At 32.0% G+C, this 23,134-nt stretch overlaps 1 protein-coding gene across 3 annotated transcripts in view; it reads right to left on the reverse strand.

The window, feature by feature from the left end:
* LOC136039252 (KICSTOR complex protein kaptin-like) overlaps nt 1-22,670 on the reverse strand; it is a 38,736-nt gene extending 16,066 nt beyond the window's left edge. For 2 of the 3 annotated variants that reach the window (XM_065722810.1, XM_065722808.1), the window contains exons 1-5: nt 22,277-22,665; nt 17,471-17,644; nt 12,517-12,686; nt 7,904-8,082; nt 4,986-5,073 (exon numbers count right to left, since the gene is read on the reverse strand). In XM_065722810.1, the coding sequence (XP_065578882.1) occupies nt 4,986-5,073; nt 7,904-8,082; nt 12,517-12,686; nt 17,471-17,644; nt 22,277-22,639 (974 nt within the window). In that variant the 5' untranslated portion in view covers nt 22,640-22,665. Of the gene's footprint in view, nt 1-4,985; nt 5,074-7,903; nt 8,083-12,516; nt 12,687-17,470; nt 17,645-22,276 lie in introns of all 3 variants that reach the window. The other variant, XM_065722809.1, reaches the window with a different exon arrangement.
* Between the last annotated feature and the right edge of the window lie 464 nt (nt 22,671-23,134).

Raw genomic sequence — 23,134 nt, forward strand, 5'->3', positions numbered from 1 at the left:
TATAGAAGCATTATCTATAGAAGCATAAACTATCAACACCCCTTGTTAGTATTTTTAATGATCTATAGAAGATCATTAAAAATCTATCGTTAAAGATCATTAAAAATCATTAAAAATCTATAGATCATATCTATAGAAGATAATGCATTATCTATAGAAGCATTATAGAAGCATAAACTATCAACACCCCTTGTTAGTATTTTTAATGATCTATAGAAGATCATTAAAAATCTATCGTTAAAGATCATTAAAAATCTATAGATCATATCTATAGAAGATAATGCATTATCTATAGAAGCATTATCTATAGAAGCATTATCTATAGAAGCATATAGAAGCATAAACTATCAACACCCCTTGTTAGTATTTTTAATGCTATTAGTAATTCCGGATGGTACCCGTCATGCTGGAAGCTGGGGTATATTACTCTAATCCAAAAGAAAGGATGCCTGGATGATTTTATTGGAGCACGACCAATCACCTTGACCCCAGTTTTCTTAAAAATGTACGAGTTTCTTAGCTAATTGGTTAAAGGCAGAGATTCTCGAACTTGTTTATTTACAACTGTTTGGAAACCCGAAGGAGACATCTACCTCACACTATTTTGTTAGTCTTCTTGACACCATTCTTAAAAATCGTGAAAACCCTGATACTTGGTTGAATCTTTTATTAATCGATTTCCAGAAAGCGTTCGACCTAATTGACCACAATATCCTTGTAAATAAACTGCTGGCGGAGTTTCAAGTGAGTCCATTTCTAGTTAAAATTGTTGCCTGCTTTTTAACAAGTCGTTCTTAAGTGCTTAAATATAAAATTGTTTATTCCGATCCCCTTCCTATCTTTTGTGAGATGCCCCAGGGAACTTTAATGGGTCCCATTTTATTCCTTATAATGGTAAATAGCCTCATGACTGAACACACAAAGCGATGGAAGTACGTGGACGATCTATCTGTACTTGAGGTTTGTCGATGAAATATTAAAGACTCAATTATTAGATTACTTCACGATGCCACGCAGGAGGCTTCTTTGTCGAAGATGAAAGTTAACGCTAATAAATCGTCAGTAATGACAGTTAATTTTTTTAAATCACCCCCTTCTTTCAGAGACCCTATTCCTCCCAAAATCCATGTCACATGCATTAAACTACTTGGGGGTGACAATTACTGCTGAATTAAAGTGGGGTACCCATGTTCAAAATATCCCAAAACAAGCTTCCCCTTCGGTTTCCCTTCTAAAACTTCTCTTAAAATTTTCTTGTCCCCCTAAGGATCTTCTCCAACTTTATTGTTCTTTTATTCGGCCAATACTGGAGTTTGCTTGTCCAGTGGGAAATTTCCGTCTTTCTCCAAAGCATATTTATAAGATTGAAAATGTCCAAAAACAAGCACTTAGAACCATAAATGGTAAAGGGAAGGTTCCATATCATTATCTACTAGGTAAGTTTAAGCTCACCACGTTGGCCAAGAGAAGAAATCTCCTAGGCTTATGTTTCGGTACCAGGACCCTCTCTGTCCCTTGATTACGTTCCATCATCCTCAAACCCTACCTTCCTGGCCGAGTTTTATTGAGTTATATAATAGCCAGGGAAATTAGCCATTAATTTTATTGTCATCTATTTATTTTTCTTTTTTGACTTTTTAACTAAGTTTTGACTCATGTATATATATATATATATATATATATATATATATATATATATATATATCTATATATATAAAAATAAGTTGTCTGTCCGTTACGCCAGATTATATCTTCTATATATATAAAAGAAAAAAAAACTAGAATGTAAAAACTGGAAATTGCATAAATATTTCAAAATATTTTGACAATAGATTAAAGTAATTCGAAAAAAGAAAAATGGTAAAAAACTTAAAAAAAAACTAAAAAGAAAAAACTAAAAAAAAAATTAAAAATTAAAAAAATTAAAAAAAGAAAAACCTAAAAAGAAAAAACGTAAAAAAATAAAAAAGATAAAAAACTAAAAAGAAAAAAAACTAAAAAAGCTAAAAAACTAAAAAAAGAAAAAACTAAAAAAACTGGGAATTGCACAAATATTTCAATATATTTTGACAATAGATTAAAGTAATTCGAAAACCTTAAAACAGATACCCCAAATTTTGAGGTTTAATATAAATTATTGGAGCTTTAGCATGCTTGGCACGTAAAGATTTTTCCAAGTGTCAATGTTAGAATGAACATTGACAAATTGAAGAAAACAAATCAATAAAAAGAAGAAACTAAAAAAAAGAAAAAACTAAAAAAGAAAAAAAACTAAAGAAGAAACTGTATCTATATATATAAAAATCTATATATATAAAAATAAGTTGTCTGTTACACTATGCCTGTTACGCCAGATTATATCTTATCTATCTATATATATAAAAATAAGTTGTCTGTGTGTGGATCTGTGGATGGATCAGGTGACGTCATGTTTGTTCGCATATGACGTCTGAATTATTTCACACTAATACAAAAGAAGAAAAAAACTAAAAAAGGTAAAAACTACAAAAAAAACTAAAAAGAAAAAAAAACTAAAAAAGCTAAAAAACTAAAAAAAACTAAAAAAAGGTAAAAATCTAATAACTAAAAAAAAACTGAAAAAAATTAAAAAAGGCAAAAACTACAAAAAAAATAAAAACTGAAAAAAAAACTAAAAAAGCTAAAAAACTAAAAAAACTAAAAAAAAACTAAAAAAAGGTAAAAAACAAAAAAAAACTAAAAACTAAAAAAGAAAAAAACTAAAAAAAAGGAAAAAACTGAAAAATAAAAGAGAAAAAGAAAACTAAAAAAATATGAATAAATATATATAAAAATAAGTTGTTTGTGGGTTATGTCTGTCTGTCTGTCTGTCGAGTGACGTCGTGTTTGTCCGCATATGACGTCTGAATTATTTCACACTAATACAAAAGAAGAAAAAAACTAAAAAAGGTAAAAACTACAAAAAAAACTAAAAAGAAAAAAAAACTAAAAAAAGGTAAAAAACTAAAAACTAAAAAAAACTGAAAAAACTAAAAAAAGGCAAAAACTAAAAAAAAACTAAAAACTAATAAAAAAACTAAAAAAGCTAAAAAACTAAAAAAACTAAAAAAAGGTAAAAAACAAAAAAAAACTAAAAACTAAAAAAGAAAAAACTAAAAAAAAGGAAAAAACTGAAAAATAAGAGAAAAAGAAAACTAAAAAAATATTAATAAATATAAAAAATATAAATATAAATATAATATAAATTAGCAATCAACAAAGCACCGAGACACAAATGACGACCGGGACACAGGGAGTATAAATGACGACCAGGACATAAGTAAAAAAAAAAACTAAAAAAACTAAAAAAATGGTAAAAACTACAAAAAACTAAAAACTAATAAAAAAACTAAAAAATCTAAAAATCTAAATAAACTAAAAAAGAAAAAAAAGAAAAAAGGAAAAAAATAAAGGAGAAAAACAAAACTAAAAAACGAATGTATATACAGACCGGGACACCGGGATACAAATGACGACCGGGACACAGGGAATATAAATGACGACCGGGACACAGGGACACAACTACAATGGCGACGCCGGGGGGCACAGGGGGATATAAATGACGACCGGGACACCGGGACACAAGGAATATAAATGACGCCCGGGACACTCAAAGAGAAATCACAGACTGGAACACCGGGACACAAATGACGACCGGGACACAGGGAATATAAATGACGACCGGGACACAGGGACATCACTACAAAGGGGACGCCGGGGTGCACAGGGGGATATATAAATGACGATGGCGACTCAGGGAATGGTCGATTAGCAATCACCATCAACAAAGCTCAAGGGCAATCATTAGAATCATGAGGTATAGATCTGAATACGGATTGTTTTCCCATGGACCATTATATGTTGCATGTTCAAGAGTCGGTAAACCTGACAATCTATTTATATGCACAGACAATGGGACAGCAAAGAATGTTGTATATTCGCAAGTTTTACGTAGTTAAAAACATATATATATATATATATATATATATATATATATATATATATATATATATATATATATATATATATATATATATCTATATATATATATATATATATATATATATATATATATCTATATATATATATATATATATATATATATATATATATATATATATATATATATATATATCTATATTCACAGGTGGGACATAGGGACACAACTACAATGGCGCGTAACTAATATGGCGCGTAACGACTTACGCGCGTGGGGGGGCTTGGGGGGGGCGCGAAGCGCCCCCACCAACTAGGTGTTGGGGTGGCGCCACCCCAACAGCTAGTATATATATATATATATATATATATATATATATATATATATATATATATATATATATATATATATATATATATATATATATATATATATATATATATATACTAACGATTTATTGACGTAAAATTCAAATTCGACAACCATACTGTGATAGAAATTTTTAAAATAAAATTCTGTTTTATGGCGCGTTAATTTTGAATTAACTTGTGATCAATTATAAACACAAATAAATTTTGTGGTTACAAATAAAACCACCACCAATAATAATAAATACAATAGTCGCTACTGATCCACGTAGGGAAAAGAAGCTATTAGAGTTACTTCAATGAGAACATCAAGAGACCTTAGGCTAACGAGAGCTTCAATGAGAACCTTAGGCAAAGGGGTCCCAATATATATATATATATATATATATATATATATATATATATATATATATATATATATATATATATATATATATATATATATATATATATATATATATCAGCCAGAAAGGAAATAAAAAGAGCATAAGTAATATATAATTATATATAAGTAATTATATGTGTATAAGTAATATAAGTTATTATATATAATTAATTATAAGTAATATAATTACTATATTATTACAATAGTAACAATATAAGTAACAATATATTATTATAATAGTAACAATATAAGTAATTATATGTGTAAAACTAGTTACCTAAATACGAGAGATGATGAACCACTTGGAGTAACAATTACATTGACTGAGGCTTCTAATGGCTCCTCTACTTCCTTGTTGATGTTCACTTAAAAAGAAAGAATTAACTTAATTGTTTTTGCAAAATATGAATACTAAGGAACACCTAGGAAAAGAATGGTATTCCATGCAGTGGTATTTTTCAAAAGAAAACTTATTTTCACTTTATGTAAGACGTAAAATTATTGATTCATATTTTCAGCTGCCAAGTAAAACATTTCCTCTCAAAGTTTCAGGTTAAATTGTTTTAAATTTTAAGTGTATCAATTATAAAGCCACGAAAGATTATCACATTTTCTGCTTAATGCAAGAAAAAAGTTGATTTCGGTTTCTATACCTCAAGGAATTCAAACCTTATCTGGTTTACTCTAACTACAAATTTGTGTTGGCTATTTTGTCAACGAGCTATTGTAGCAAGAAATAATTTTGACCAATTAAAATCAGAAGCAGAAAAAAAACTGAATGATTTACATAGCTGTTTATATTGCTATGATAACTCTTAATAGATCCTTCAACTGTTTAGAGCAAACCACCCAAATTTCGTGAGACAAAACAAGAAACCTTTCAGTCGAAATCTTACTCAGAGTAATTTATGAGAGTCGTGACAAGGCCGGTTAGATGCTTCTGAGACAATATAAAGCCAATACAAAAGTAGTGAGAAATATTGTCTCAAAAGCATATAAACAGCGTTGTCACGACTATGGTAAATTACTCTGAGTAATATTTCGACTGAAAAGTTTCTTGTTCTGTCTTAAGAAACTTGGGGGTTAGCTTTAAACAGTTGAAGGGTCTATTAAGAGTTTTCATAGCGCTACAAAAGTCAGTATGCATTGACAGAAACATTTGACTGTACAAAAAAAAAGAAAGCATACGATGCAATTTCTCAGCTTAGGTTGAATTTTTACTTATCTACATTACACAATACACACTATTTAACACCATTTTCATCATAATCATAAGAAAAAATTAAGAATTGAAGAAAATAAAACAAAAGAAGAATGCAACCATATGATACAATTTCTTACATTCAACTTAGCTATTATTTTATAATCATTTTTATTATTTGAACTACCTATCGTAAAAAATCTTAATATTAACTAAAGGAATTATATTTTATCCTATCAGTATTATATATTTATCTTATAGTATTACATTGTAAAAATTATAATAAAATGAAAGCATTAAATTCGGTGTTCAAAAGCAACACAAAACAAGCAGATCACCTCATTTGTTTTAATTTTGAATCTTCAAAAAATGACAATATTTTACATTTTTAGAAGTTGTCAGCAGTGCATGGCTGTTTCAAAGATAATTAAACTCAGAGATAATTAAGCCGTTTGGGGAAAAACAACAAAAGCACTCGCAACCATTTGCAAACTTCTCTGGCACCAATACAGGAATCGTTTGTAACATTTATATTTCTTAATTCTTTTTAATTTCATTTGGCATTTTAACACAAATTTACATATTTTGAATATATAATTCTAATATTTAACATTTATATTCTATATTTTTGTTCGTAGAATTATTTTCAAAGCTAGTTATGATATTGTTCACAGAATTAAAGGATATAACAATGTATGTAGACTTTTGGTTTGAATAATAGTTACAAATGCATCTGAACGGCGTTGTCACGACTGTAGTGAATTATTCCACGTGAGATTTCGACTGAAAGGTTTCTCGTTCTGTATTACGAAATTTCGGCCGTTCGCTTTAAACGGTTGAAGACCACTACCAATTCTTTAAAAAAGAATAATATTATTTGTAAACGTTTTTTTATTAATAAATATAAAAAATATAGCAAATGCGCTCATCTTCCAACACTGGAATCAGTTTTTGAACTCAATATCTACTATGCTCAGAGCCATATCCAGATTTTTTTTTGAAGGGGGGGGGAGATTTAAAAAGATTTTTTTCCCTGGGGGGGGGGTACAAAAATACATCAAAAAACATATAAAAAATTTGTTTATATTCATTTTTGATACATTTTTGCGGGTCGGAATGACGTTTCGGGAAGGGGGTTCAAACCCCTAACACTTTCCTGGATACGGCCTTTTCTGTATTAATATGTTTCGAGCCTTTTTTTTTATCTTTGTCTACCTATTGGAGATATTCATAAATCGGCAAGAGACAAATTCTTTATTTGTTTAAAATATTGCTGGGAAGTTAAAGATCATGTCAAACCATTTTTTTATTCCTTAGCTTTTTAGCTTTATTTCTAAGCTTTTTCTTAGAATAGCTGATAAAATGTGTCTATAATAGAAAAGTACAGAGTCAAAAACTGAGTATATAAAAGATATAACGATTCCAAACCAATAAAAAGATGAATAAAATACAATACGAAAGAAGACTATAAATTTGAAATAAGACTATTATGTTAAAAGTAGATTGTTTTTTAATTTTACTTCATATTTTTAGCTAGTTTACTTTCTTAGCTATTTACTATTTCAAAGCTACCCAAACAAATAATTCACGGGTGACGGGATTGTATTTTAAAATCTAATGGGGGGGGGGTTTCCTGTTTTTCAATGAAAATACCAAAAAAAAGTTTTTTCCACTTAAAAATTACCCCCCAAAATGGTACTTGAATATTTTAAAAGGTTAAGGAGCAAAGATGGGGGGCTGTCCCTTTCCCCACCACACACAAACACAATTTAAGTCACTCTTTTGATGAAAAATACTTCAAAAACGTTTCTGAAATAAAATATACTTATGTTTTTCTTTTGATTCGTAACACATTAAATTTTACACGTTTTAATGATTCAGATTACAAAGCAAAAATCCCTCTTTCCAATATCCTCAGTGTAATAGCAAAAAGATTGTGAATACAATAATAATGTGAATATAATAATAATATATAAAAAAAATCAAATACTTACTCTGAGTCAAGATGGCAGGTGGTGGAAAAGGTGCTTTATTAGTTTCAAAAAATTTAACTGAAGTTATTGGACTTGAAAAATCTTCTGTGTATTCGTTTTCCAAGTTTGGCAGGTCATTGACTACATTGGTGACGAAAAAAAGCAATTTCCCACACTCACAGCCACAGGCTACTAGACGCCTAAAAAGGCAAATAGATTTCAGTTGTAGAAGCGCAAGCAGCTTTCAATTATTTAATCAGTTCTATTATTCAAAAAGCTCTCAATTATTACAAGTAGCTTTCATTTGCTTAATTATTTTAATTATTCCAAAAAAAAGAAAAAGCTTTGAAATATTTGTTGCCACAGGACAAAAAGTCGTATAGTAAAATAAGTAGCTTTTAATTATAGAACACTTTACAATAATCAAAAGTAGCTTTCAATGATTCAATCAGTTTAATTATTTCAGAACACAAATAGCCTTCAATTATTTGTAGCCACAGGCTAATAGGCATCTGCAAAATATGAGCAGTTTTACATTATAGAAAAAAAAAACTAGCAAGTAGACGTACAAGTAGCTTTCAATTATTACAAGTAGGTTTTGATTATTCCATCACTTCAATTACATTTCAAAATATGAGTAGCTAACATTATAAAAAAAATAATAATAAGTAGTTGCGCAGTTAGCTTTCAAATACTGCAAATAGCTTTTAATTATCCAATTAGTACGGTTAATCCAAAATATACGTAGCTTTCGATTATTCACAGCTACAAGCTACTAGCTGCCTGCAAAATAAGATTAGCTTTGAACTATAGGACAAACAATTAGCTTTTCAAAATGCAAGTATACAAGTAGCTTTTCACTTTACAAAAGGTTTTCACTTATTCATAGCCACAGGCTAACTGTAGCCTATTTTTCAACTGAAGAGGTAAAAGTCGCCGTCAATTTAAAAAGTAAAAACATATTTAATTAATTAGTTCAATTATTTCAATCATCTATCTTTGAAATATTCGCTGGCTCCTTTAAAAATATAAGAATATTTCAATTATAAAAGTTGAGTACTGAAGAGTGATGGAAACTATATATATATATATATATATATATATATATATAATGAAAAAAGAAATCACCAGTGCAACAGCACAAACACATAAAAAAAAAAAAAAAAGAAAGAAAGAGAAAAGGAAGACTGTTTTCCTATACATTCGTGATTAATATAGATCAGCACTTGAATGAGGCCTTAACCCTACTCATCCATACAATCACATAGGTCAAACAGCATAGCCATACACAATCAATCATAAAGAATAATCCATGGACAGGCAGTCGTGTCGTCAGTAAGTATAAGTCGTCATTTACCAAACATTAAAAAAAAAAAAAAAGACGAATAATTCAGAGGCAACAACCCAACACAAGGACTCATCAGGAGAATACACACTTGCCTATAGGGTTTTATATATATATATATATATATATATATATATATATATATATATATATATATATATATATATATATATATATATATATATATATATAGACTATAGCTTATTTATTTTCCATTTCTTTAAAATACTTCTAATTAAATAGTTGAGGTTTAAGTAAGTAGTAGAGTTAATAGGTAAGTTGTTCTCTAGCACAAAAGATTTGTTTAATTTATTTATTTGTTTGTGAATGTTGATTAATAAGCTTATGAACTTATAAATAGCTTGCAATTATTACATGTAGTTTCCGATTATTATATTAGTTCATTTATTTCACTTATTCACAAATGCAACTAGCTTTCAATTACAGAAGTACAGAAATATTTCAATTACTTAATTAGCTCAATTATTATAGTTATCTATCTTTGAATTATTCGCAGCCAAAGGCAACTAGGCTCCTTCAAAATACACTACTGCTAACAACTCACATCAGCACCAAGCCACCTGAAGCCAAAACAGCTTCGTACGCTCCTCCTCCATTCAAATCTATTGAAAGACTCCCTCCTTACACCCTTCCAGGAAGTTCGTATTTCCTTTAAATCTTTGTTTATGACATCCTCCCACCCCAAACGATGACGATCTGCATTCCATTTAGCCCTAGACGGTTGGCCGAAAAGGACAATCTTCGGAATCTGTCATCCTTCATCCGCAGAACGTGCCCTAGCCATCTCAACCTTTCTTCATTATAACCCTAGAAAGAGGGATTGAACCACATTTTCCGTACAGCCTGCTGTTTGAAATACGGTCAGTCAGCCCAGAACAATCGGTAGGCAATTTCTGTGGATAACATCTAAATCTTCATCCGCTTTTTGGAGCGCTCATGCTTCAGAGCCATATTTGACCGCTGTCATCACTGTAGCTTCTAATATTCTAATCTTGGTTTTTCGAATTATCTTTTTATTCTTCCCAACTCTATTTTAACTGAGAAAAAAAACACCCTGAGCCTTGACTATTCTACTTTTAACATCTTCACTGCTCCCACCGTCTTTGCTAATAATACTACCAAGGTATGTTAAGCTGCCCACCTGATGAATCTTTTCGTTACCCGACGTCACCTTTTCATCTTCAATTATTCCTAGCCTTAGTGACTTAGTCTTCTTAACCTTAATTTTCAAACCTATTGGAAATTGAAAGAGCTACTGCTCTTTTTAATAGTAGAAAGTGATTACGCCCACCACTTCGTCAAACACATTCAATAAAAAATTTAAGAGAGCCATTTTGTTCAACGTAGTTGAAAGGTCCGCAAATTATGTCTTTGAGGTTGACCCCCCCCCCTTTAGCCCTCCGGGCAAGGGTTGTAAGTTATGCCCTGGGGCATATAAGGTGCATATAGAATGGGTGATCGCATAAACTTCGGAGGGGGGGATCATTACCTTGGTAATCAAAAGTTTCAAGCCCTTTTTAAGATTCAGATTGACCGAAGGGTGGATATCCCCCCCCCACGCCACATATTTTCCCGAAATACTTCTGTTAGAAATTTTGAGATGACCATTTGTTCTCTTAGAAACTTTGAAAAGAGCTCATTAAGAAACTTTGAAAAGAGAGTCAATATGAAAAGAGAAGTCAAAAGAAAGCATTGCATGAGAAGTCAGAGAAGTCTTTGAAAAGAAAGTCAAAAGAAAGCATTATGGTTGCAGCAATTGCTGCAACTATAGTAAAGAGCAATCCACAAACCACAGTGACTAATGGTTTACAATTTGAAAAAATATCTAGTGAGGATATATTACCATTAGTAGCAGATTCGGGAATGGCATCTATTATCTCGGTTAATATTAATAGTAATAGTTTATTGCAAAAATATATTTAAAGGAATTTCAAAAAAGAGCTGGAAACGGTTTGAAAATGGCGTGAACCTTGAACAACAAAGAAAACCTTTTTTTGCCCATGGAAAGCACTGATCTTCTTTCTTTATTTTTCGTAACTGCGACATTGACAGCTTTTTAAGTGCCCATTCGAAAGCTGATTTTCATATCTACGTGCTTTTTACAAATTCGTCTTGATAACGCTGTCATAAAGTGCCATCTGGTGCTTTTTGTGACATTTCCAGAATAGATAGGCTCAGAATCAGGAAAAGAGAACCATCTTCATCGTACGTTCAAAATGTTAAGTCTCAGGTTTACAATCCCTCTCCTCTTTTTACAGTCTTCCTTATATACCCCTCCTCTCAGCCTCCTTAGTAAGTGTCATAAATCATGAGTGAGATCTTTTTTACTAATTACTTACTTAAAATGTAACAGGGTGTAACCTGTCCCCTTTTTAATTAAATCTGCTTATGGTGTTCTGTTCGAAAATTGGGCTATTTTCATGTCCCTGGGGCTGCACGCACAATTTAGCCCCACGAGATATTTTTTTCGATGTTCGACCATTTTTAAGAACGCTTCGAATTGTAATGTAATGTTGCACGAGGGGTGCAACACGAGGGGTTGCAGCAGCACCCATGCAAACAAAGGATGGTAAACAGGCAGTTCAGGGGCAACAGGCAGGTAAGCTGCCTGGTAAACAGGCAGTTCAGGGGCAACAGGCAGGTAAACAGGCAGGTAAGCTGCCTGGTAAACAGGCAGTTCAGGGGCATTTGATTGCTTTTCGAACCAAAAAAAGAATATCCCAAAATTTGATATCTAATGGCCGCTGATCCGTTCTAAGATAAAGCAAGAGGAGAAGAACGAAAAATGAAAAATTGTTAACACATGGTAGATACATTACTCTTTACTAAGCCAAGCTAGTTGTAATCCGAAACTTTAGGTTGGATCAGCTGCTTTCAAACCAGCCAAACATTACGCACAGAAAACAAAGAAGAATGAAGGAAATAATAAATATAAAAAAAAATTAAGTGGCTTTCAAAAAGGTCTAAAAAAGAAAAAAAAAGTTTTTTCTCTAGAATCTAGAATCTCTAGAATCTTCGTAAAAACGAAGGGCACAAACGGGTTGAAGCTTTGAATAAAATAGACATTGCTCCCCTCTTTTCACTTGTACTCCCAGATTCTCGAGAAAAAAAAAATTATTTCCTAATTTTTAGTCCATTCAGAATGCTACTTTTTTTTAAATTTATATTTATTATTTCCAACTTTTTAGACAGAAATCGCAACACAGAAGGTGCAAACTAACGCATCACAAGGACAAAGGACTACCAAGACTTAGACCTGTGTTAGTACCTGTGTTTCTGTTGATCATACATAATGTCTACCCAAAGGACGATACTTGGAAAAATCCTGTTCAGTTCAGGAAAAAAAGGACCAATGTCCACTTCTTCATATGTGTGGCTATCTCTGTTTTCTTTAAATAAGTGTAATCGTTCATCACTCCCACTTATCAGCCAAACCATCTGAAATAAAAAAAAAAATGATTGTAGATTGAAATTTTAATCATTCAAGTTTTACATTTATTACAGTTTTTTTTTTTACTTTGCATACAATTCATAACAAATTTTATATTAAGTCATTCAAATTGTGCAAACGTTAGGCTACAACTAATTCGTAAACATTTTATTTGCCACAAATATTGCCACGTTTTATTCACGCCATAGATTTGAACCACCGACTATATGAACCGAGGGTATCAGTAGGCTTTATTTCAGGGCAAGACTAATAAAAATTTCGGGTGGTAGAAAAAAAGAACAAAAAACATTTTTTTAAATACGTTTTTTTAAAAAAAAACATAGGTCAAAATAATATCATGTTTGTTAGAAATATTGCTGAATTCTGGACTTTTTATGTAATTTCAGCCTATAAGGGAGAGGGGAAGTCAGCCGCAGAGAGCAAAAAAAACATGACACATCAATTTTCTAAAACTACCAAAATCTACTTTTAAAGCCTCCAGCTTCAGGGGTCATCCTGCCATACTCCATTCCTCGTTAAAGACATGTGCAGTCCATGCAACGTGAATGGTTATTATAGACAATACTACTTCTACTACTAACAACTCACTGCAGTACCAAGTCACCTGAGGCCAATATAGTTACGCATGCTCCTTCTCCATCGCAATCTATTCAAAGCCTTCCTCTTTACACACTCATAAGAAGTTCCAATTTTCCTCAAATCTTATCTTACGAACTCTGCCCACCCCATTAGGGGATAATTCCCACCCCATTCGTCCTAGATGATTGGCAGACAAGCGCAATCTCTCACTCTTCATCTGCAGAGCGGGTTCTAGTCATCTCAACCGTGGACGACCTGCTTTCCATTTAGCCCTAGACGGTTGGCCAAAAAGAACAATCTTCGGCAATATATCATCCTTTATCCACAGAACATGCCCTAGCCATCTCAAACTTTCTCTTATTATAGCCCTAGAAAGCGAGATCGTACAGCTTACTGTTTGAAATACGGTTAGTCAGACAGTTACCCAAAACAATCCGTAGACAAGTGCACGAGAAGAAATCTAACAAATCTTCCCCCCGTCTTTCAGAGCACCCCTGCTTTAGAACCGTCAACAGTTCGTTTCGTGCATCATCTGACAGAGGTAATCCATATGAGCACTTATTCATTCACATACGGCTTTGCGCAATTTTGCACAAGGTATTAGGGGAGGGGGTGAAAAGGACAAAAAGTGCCTTTTCACTCCCTAATTTTATAACTTTCTCATTGTGTCCTTCCGTGACAGGTCTCAAGTAAAAACAGATTGGTGGGAATTCAACCCCTAGAATACTATAATTTTGAGAAATATATTTGACTTAATCAATGAATATGGGTTCTTAGGGGATGACCGCTCTACTAAAAGCAATGTTTCGTAAATAATAGAAAAGATAATTTTCACACACTTATCCGAAGAGAGAAAGGAGGACAACTTAAAGCTAAATTTGTTTTTGGAATTTCAGACCCACCCTCATCCAGAGAACTACTTGAAAACTTGCAAAAAGACCAGGAAGATACATGGGTAGCCAGACATAATGGACCTTTGTAGCCTGAGTCTCAGTCCAGTTGGATGGGTCTGCCCATAATTGTGATAACAGTAATAATAATAATAAGCGGGTGGTACATCCGCTTATATTTAAGATGATCCTACGTTACTGTCTGAAGAAAACGCGGGCAAGTGGGCCCTTTTAGAACCGAAATATTTATTAAGGATAAAATTTTGCATAAGGAGAAGATGGGTTAGGGGGATATGCAGCCCCTAATGTTTAAAATAAGCCTTAATACCCCCTCCCCTAACTCTTTATTGTAAAGTTGATTTAGTGAGCACAATGTGGTGAAAGTTTGAGGTAATAGTAGCATAAGCCTATCTTAAATAACAGATGTATTTTAATCTTGGGTGGTGATTTAACTATTCAGCAAAATCATCTAAAATTTACGATTTTACCTATACATAACTCTAAAACTTAACAAATCTGTAAGTAAAACTAAAATAAAACTGAAAAAGAAAAACAAAATAATGAAAACTATTTCAGCTATATATCAACATTTTAAACTATGAAAACATAAGAAAAGTAAGACAAAATCAAATTAAAAACTATTAAACCTAATACAATAAAACACAATTTATTAGTTCTTGTTGATGGTCAAAGAAAGATAACTCATAATCTAGTACGTTGATCTAATTACAGCTACTACGCACAGTAATTTTTCATATTTAAATACAAGAAGAAAAAAGTATGGCAAAAATTCCAAAAAAAAATTCAGAAAAGAAATTCGAAACTAAAGGGCAATTGGAATACGCAATTATATACGTAATTAATTTTTTAGACCATACCACTTTTCCATTTACAAAAATTTAAGAGAGAAAAAAAGGGGTTTAACTCAATTAAAGCAGTGTAAAAAAAGGCACAAAAATAAACTTCAGATAATAAAAATCCGAATATTTCGGCTCCACGTCCAGTATTCTTTATCAGCAGAAGAAAAAATTAAGAAAAAACAACAACAAAAAAACATTTTTAAAAAATCAAACCATTTAAAAAATATATTTGTTGTGTACCATAGGCATTCGTTTTGTCTTGCAAGTTTTCACAGTAATTGTAGTTCTGGTAAGTGTTTAAAGAGGGAAATTATTGGTATATAGACAACTGTTTTGTTTCGCCAGTGTTCACAGTAATTGCAGTTCTGGAAGTGTTGAAAGTGTGAGTTATATTTATATGTATATTTTTCTAGTTGTTTTTTTTTTCTCTTGTATTAGTGGTCTTTTCTTTAGATGGTTTCATACATTTTTTTTTACTGCTTTTTTATGTTTTTGTTTTTCTTAAAGTTTTTTTTTCCGTTGAAAAAGGCTCCCAGACTTGGAGCCAAAGTATTTGGAGTTTTATTGTTTTAAGTTTTGTTGTTGTTTTTTCGTGCTTTTGTTCCACTGCTTTATTTAAGTTAAACCCGTTTTTCTTTTCTCTCTTTCTCTCTTATTTTTCTGTAAACGCCACCGCAACAACCTAACGACAAGAAGACAAAGAACACCTATAATAAACGTAAAAAAAATACGAAAATATAACAAATATAATGTAAATAAAACGCAAAACACAAATATACTGTCATCTGCAATCTAAAAATAACAAAATGCTTCACATTGAAGACCTGCATCAAATAAGACTTCCAAACCCGTGTAAGAGCAATAGCAGATGCAATGGATGAAGTCCCCCAAGGACATGTGTGAAAATAAACTTATGTTGGACCTACAAAGATATTATTTCGTGTTTTAGGATCCACAATCAAAAACTGAAGCCTATACTCTTCAACAATTTTGTCGTCCTTTGCCAATGAGCTGTCAATAATAAAATTGGTTACAGTCATCTTCAAATCGGGGGGGGGGGGACAAGTAATGTAGAGAAACATAGTTTCTCATCAAAGCATCTATAGATTACTTGCAAATTTCAATGATTAAATGCAAAGAACCAGAATTATCAGATGCCTGGTATAAATTTTTTTGTGTAAAAAACAACAGAGGAGTCATTTCTTAAAGAAAATTACTTTAAAAAAGTACAATTTGTAAGAATTTAATGTCCATCTAGTTCAAAAGACTGCTAAAATAGCCTATTTTCATCCTCTCTGAAACCAATACATCTTTCAGAACTTGCCTCTGTGGCAAGTGGTTTGAAAGACCTCTAGCCTAGAACGTCCTGGGGACATTTTCCCTATAACTTTCTTTCTTGGATCTTTCAAAAGATTGAAGTAAAAGAATAGCAGTATATTAAAACTAAAAAGTAGCAGGCACCACAAACTCAGGAAAAAGTTCCTAAAGATATATGAAGCTTATTGACAAAGATTTCATAAGATATTCAAGTCAAACTGCTTGGACATTTTTCATTAATAATTGAAGATGATCTTCAAGTCGTTCTATGTTATTTTGCTCTAATATCATGCCTTGATTTGATACAATTTTAAACATGTTCTTTTGAAAAATTTAAAAAAGGATAAAGTACCTTTGTATAATATATTCAAGAACCTACAAACTTACAAACTATCCATTTTGAGTACAAAAAAGAAGAGGAAGTATCTGATGTTTGATGAAGTTTATCTTATGGATTTGTTATAGCATTAATTATAGTATAGACTAAACTATAAAGATTAAAAATTTTAGACAGATTATAGTATTTATTATGGTGTGAGATTATTGTACAGTATACTGTTAACATTACTGATTTTGTTATTTTAATACATGATATATCTGTGGTAGCATTTGTTATTTTGATTAATAGAGCATCTTATTTTATGTATTAAACCATTGCCATAAGTAACCATAAAAACATATTGTTCCATGATTATATCTTAAGCCTTGGCATATCTTCACCATGACAAAATTTTATTTATCAATGCTGATAATATTAATCTGCCAACGGCCTAATCATAGCACATTAACTTCAAATAAAAACGGATAAAATCTGACACAAGATGCTAAACTTAACATGAGAATATTTACTGAAACCAAAGGGCTCAACCTAACTTCCTTCACAAAACAGGGCAGCAACAACTGTTTGAGGCCAATACAGCAGCTTAAAGCTTTGCCAGTTTTTAATTTTACTTACCTAGAGAGTTTTTACTCCCTGGCTGCCTTGCAACAGGCAGATTTAAACAATAGCCCAGATTCTCACAGGTTTTCAGGTATAGCTCCCACCATGTTTTTGCAAGATATAAAAACAACAAAAACTACCATTATCAGTAAAGAAAAAAAAAAGAAGAAAAACACCCAAAATACCTCTGGTTGTAGGTTTCCTTGAAATAACATCCAATGAGAAAGCTGATAAGGTATAAATCCCAGCTCTATTGAGAAGCAGTTGAGGGCAAGTGACTCTAACTTCATATCCTTTTCAGTGATATCATACTCTGAGTACATGTTTAGATATTGTTTAGTTCCACCACTTTCATCAGGCTAAAAGAAGATTATCATTCTGCACCAAATTAGAGCCAAAAACGAAACACTCATACCTACACAGAAGAAAGGAGACAAGGGCCGTTTTCAAAAGTTGATAGCCAAAAGGCCCTTCTGTTGTATTTAATAGCATCCCCTCTCAGTCCACCTGCCCTCTGCTAAAACATACAATCTGCACTACCTAAGTTATCTAGAAAATTAATTTGATAAGCTTATAAAAAGGAGTTTTTCGAAAAAAAAGCAAAGAGCCATATGTAAACCTAAGACAAATAGGAATAGAGTCCTACAATGATCATGGTTGCAGTCATAGCTGCACTCAAGTAAAGATAGCTTCAGTCTGGATACATTTATAATGTACTATTAGAGATCATATTTGTGTGCCAAGGTGTTAAACAATGTTCTGTCTTAAATCCCATAATATTTAATAATGCTATCAGAGCAGTTTCTACCATACCTAATTGAGCCATTAATTAATACAAATCACTTGTCATATGCTGACAACTTTCTTCTTTTAGCTGATAATCTAGGTGCACTTCAAAATGCAATTAATGTTGTTTTCTCTAGACTGAATGAAAATGGTATTTCTGTTGATACTTCAAAACTGAGTTTCAAGTCTTTGGACCAGAGATCACCATGCAATGGTACAATCCAAGTTGTTCTAGCTACAATTCCATCTTTCAGTTCACTTAGGTATTTATTATGCCTTCCATTTGGAATGCCAATTAGATCCAAAAGATAGCTTACAATTGATTCTTTGAAAAAAAAACTCAGACATTCTTATGAACTTCTTGCCAGGATAAAGGGCCAATTTGATAAGACAACACTTGGTCAGCTATATAATTTGTTTTTTTGTACAACATGTGTTGTTTTTTACACCCTTTTGGAAACATTTCTTTGTTTATCATAAAAAGCAAATCTAATTATTGTTCTTTAGATTCTGCAAGTGTTTTCTCAATCTCCCTACTTGGACTTGTAATATCCCGACATTGGACCTAATTTACTCCAGGGTGCAGATTGAGGTAATGGTCATATCTCCTGACAGTGTGGTGCTATGAGAATTGCAAAAAAAAAAAAACAGATGAACTGTCATATAGATTTGCTGATAACTGCAAAGAAATTGTTGATTTTCCACTGATCTGTCTTCTATAAAGTGCCTTGCATTGTAAGTTGCAAAGTATTGCAGCATTTTACCCTTGTTAAATGAGTGCTTGGAAGTAATAATGTCAATAATTGTGTGGAGTTTTTGACAGTGTCCTTTTTTTTATACTCCACTTAGTCCATCTTTGTTATGTACTAGCAATAATAGATTGCTAGTCTAAGAGAAAAATTGTAAATGTTATATAGATAGCCTACCTACTTATTGAGGGAAAGCAAAACACTTTAAATGTATGTCTTATCTTTCTCTAAGCTACAATAGACAGCCAATTTAATGGTCTTAGAATACAGAAAAACTTCACCTACTCAGTGTCTAAAATTCATTTCAATTTGGGTTTGTTTTCATGGAAAGCATTTCCATGACACTAGAAAAATTTTTACTAAAAATAATGCTGCATGTCAACAACATCTTAGCATTTTTGTGTTATTTAGTTTATTTGTCTTATTGCCTAATTTAGAACTTATTTTAGTAAAATCTAATCACTAATATAAGGGACCGTTTAGTGAAAAGGAAGGGACCTTGGTGTGATCATTGATGAAAGGTTGAGGTTCCACAGCCATGTCCAGCATGTTGTCTTCCAAGCTAATTCTATCCTTGACCTATTAAAAGAAACATCTGTAGCTGAGAGGCAACAATATCCATGAAACTTTTTAAGGCTCTTGTTAGAGCACCATCTTAATTTTAGCATGTGCCTAGCTAGTCCCTCTTACTGGCAAGATGTTAGGCTCATTGAAAAATGTTAAGAGGCAAGCAATGAAGTGCATGAAAAGCCTAAAATCAGCCTCATATGAGGACCATCTCAAGTAGTTCAAGGTACCTACCCTTGTCTACTGACACATGCATAGTGAGATGATACTGACTTATAAACTCCAAAAGGAAAACTCTACCATCTACATGAGCAGCCACAATCTCAAAAGAGGACACTCAATGAAGCTACCAAAATTAACCTCCAGATCAAGAATCTGTCAAATGTACTTTTCAAGAAGAGTAATAAACCAATGAAATGAATTGTAGGGCACAACTGTTAGCACTATTTCCATCCAGTTTTTCAAACGTCAGCTTGACAAGGAGTGGGAGAAAAAGCAGTGGAGATTTGACTGGGAGTCATCAACTCAAGAGCACTACTGGTCCAGAGGACCTTAAAGCTCTCCAATGAATTAAGGTGAAAACAGCAACATTTATCAACCAAAACAATGTTTTGTCAAGTGAAGTTTTCAATGGTTGTCATATCAGTATTTTCAATCTTCTTTTATTCATGTTCTTATCTTATTATTTCTAACTTTCTTAATTACCGAAATTTAATATTGAGTCAGTAATACTCTGGCTCCTACATTTCATTGGACTGGATCTAGCCCTAGACTTGTTCTTTTTTTCAAAATTGGCATTATTTTGCACTACAAACTTAGTTTTGAGGAGAAATTAGTACAAAAAAATCCAGTCAGCAAAGGTATGCATGCAGCAACCATCAGTAAATAAAGAAGCAGTATTGACAGGGGAATTGAATGGTTCATTTCTTCTCATCACAATCTCATTACCATGGTTTAACCAATATTCTTCCAAATAAAAATGAAGATGAAAGTCTTTTATTTGCCCTATAAAAGTGTTAGCATTCATTTCTTTTTTATGAATTCTGCTTTAACTAAAAAAAATTCATAGTATTCATCAATGAACATTCTTCCTGAGGAAGAAACACTATGAAAGATAACTAAACAATGCCATTATGTTCCTTATTATACATTCTGTCTAAATAGAATTTCACTATTATAGTAAATTGCACCTCCTCTCCAACCCCCAATCCTAAAAGGGCCAGATAAAACCCTATATAATATATCAATATATTGTTTTTCACCACCAAAACAACCATTATACCTCATTAAAATGGGCATTTTATACCTTTACTACACTATACTGTCATGTCATTATGAAACTATGAGAACAGTTAGATAAATATATCAGCCCAATTAAAAAAAATGTACTAAAAAAACCTGAATTATACTGGAAGAAATTATGAAATTCTGATATAAAGGAACTTTCAAAATATAAGAAAAAATGTGTTATTTTACTGTTTTCTTCTTGCTCTATATTTAACCTAGACTAGTGGTATATCAAAGGGGGGGGGGAACAGTCATCAAAGGTTTCAGCAGTTGTCATGTTACTAACTTATTCTTTTTATTCTTCTAATTTTTAAGTCTTAATCTTTTTATTCTTCTAATTTCTAAAATTTTAATTATCACAGTAGCAGACATTCTATCCAGAAAGCATTGGTGTTCAATCATGAAACTTCAAAGAAGAGACAAATGTGTTTTTTGATGTTTAGGGTGGGGGCTAATTTGTCCTTTTTTAATCTTTACAACACAAATACTCCAAAAGACATTTTTAATGAAAAGACCTTAGAGAAGATAATACCTTTTTAGATCCTTTCCTATCCCAAGAGTAAATATACAGTCTAAATTACATATTTCCTTTATGTTTTAATTTTTTATTTTGTCAGCATTTATTGAACTATGTGTATTAAGAGTGAGACATGGCTAATTGCATGTGAAATTTCTAATTTGGGATGTATATTTGCACATTTGGGGTATTTCAGTGAAGTATTGCAGAAGCAGCTTCAAAATATGTTAATTAGCCTAAAATATTTCTGCATATTTTGAAGTAAGAATTATTTAATTAATACATTCTTACTTTGGTAAAATTCTAGTTTAGCTGTATTTTGCTATCTTGGAAAGGCATATGGTTGGGAAAATACAGCTTTCAGGATGGAGTCTAGGCCTATAAACTAAAGTGTGCCCTGGAAAAGTATTTTAAAATACCTATATCTACTTCTTCTCTCTCTAGAGGGCTGTGACCTTTGAAAATCATTGCATTACAAGCATGAACCTTGTAAAACTGATCTTCTGCTTAAACAAAGTAGAAGAAAACTGTTTTCAGCTTCACAGCTTTGCTCAATCCCAATTTATGAGGTTTCAAAGATCTGCAACTACATTTCTTAAATTAATAAAAAAGACATTGATATGGCTTAAAATTCTACTCAAATAACAGGAATTGCATTTTTAGAACTAAAACTAGAGAAAAGGAAACTAATAACTAAAATTAAGGTAAAATGTCAATTAGGCAAATTTCTAAGACTTAAAAATTAGAAGGTTAACAAGGAAACTTGGCAATTCCTTCCCAGAGTATTTTTTTGGTCCTGGATTCATTACTGAAAGTTTCATTTTCCTAACGTAGCCTATCCTATTTCCAAGATAGAAAAAAGTGACTAAACTAGGCTAGAATTTTGTCTTTACTTCTCTGGGCTGAAATTGTGGCTCTTGACACTTCTTATTAGAAAAAAAATCTGAGCCCTCAATTCACACAACAGCAGAGTAAAACATTTGATGTGGGGCATGATGATAGTCTACTGCCCCTTTGTAATTATCATAGTTTATTCTCAAGAGCAATTTTAATGTTTTATTACCAAAAATATTCCTATATCCTACCTTAATAATGGCAATCCCTATAATGAGAGAGCTTTGCACCCCATCATCAGTAGGTCTATAAAATCCATTTATTGCAATAATTTCAGCTTGGTGTGGAATGTATGTAAAAGGTATTTCTTTGTCTGTAGGAAAAGGCTGATTTCTGTCATTTTCCCTGTTTGCAAAACTGAATAGGTGAACAGGTTTCCTTAATGCTGCTAAGACAATTTTTGCCCTATTGTTGGTAAGCTCACTCAGAGCAGCATCTGAGGCATCACCACCATTTTGTTCCATTTCCTCAAGGATTGCGAGTGAATAGACATTTGATTGATTAGGTAGGCTTAATGAATGTAGCTCTTTAAGATTCGCATATAAGGATGCCATTCCAGCATTCAATAATTCAAAAATTATCGCTATTTTATCTGCATTGCCGGTCGATTTAAATATTAGCTTGATCACCGAATAAATAAATAAAAGCCAAATTATAACGAAGCATGCGAATATTATTAGGAGAGAAGAAATATCTCTCAATCAGTGTTCGGTCAAGTACTTCAAAAAAGTATTTAAGTATAACTACCAAGTACTCAACTAAAATTGTAATTAAGTATCAGTGCAAAGCACTCAAAGTAAATTGTACTTAAATACTTAATACTTCAGCACAGAAATACAAGGCCTGAAGGCTTTTTTTGCATGGCAAAAAATATGGTCGTCGGGAGAGAAACTGACATTAGTTGCTCAATTGTCTCAAGTGAAAAATTGAAAAGAAACTCCATTATAGTACCACCAGGGCCGTATCCAGGGGGTGGATGCTACTCGGTTTGACCCCCCTTCCCCCGTAATGCTTCTCCGACTAACAAATTCGTCAAAAATGCTCTAATC

Source organism: Artemia franciscana, chromosome 19, assembly GCF_032884065.1.
Source record: "Artemia franciscana chromosome 19, ASM3288406v1, whole genome shotgun sequence".
NCBI classification, from domain to species: Eukaryota; Metazoa; Arthropoda; class Branchiopoda; order Anostraca; family Artemiidae; genus Artemia; species Artemia franciscana.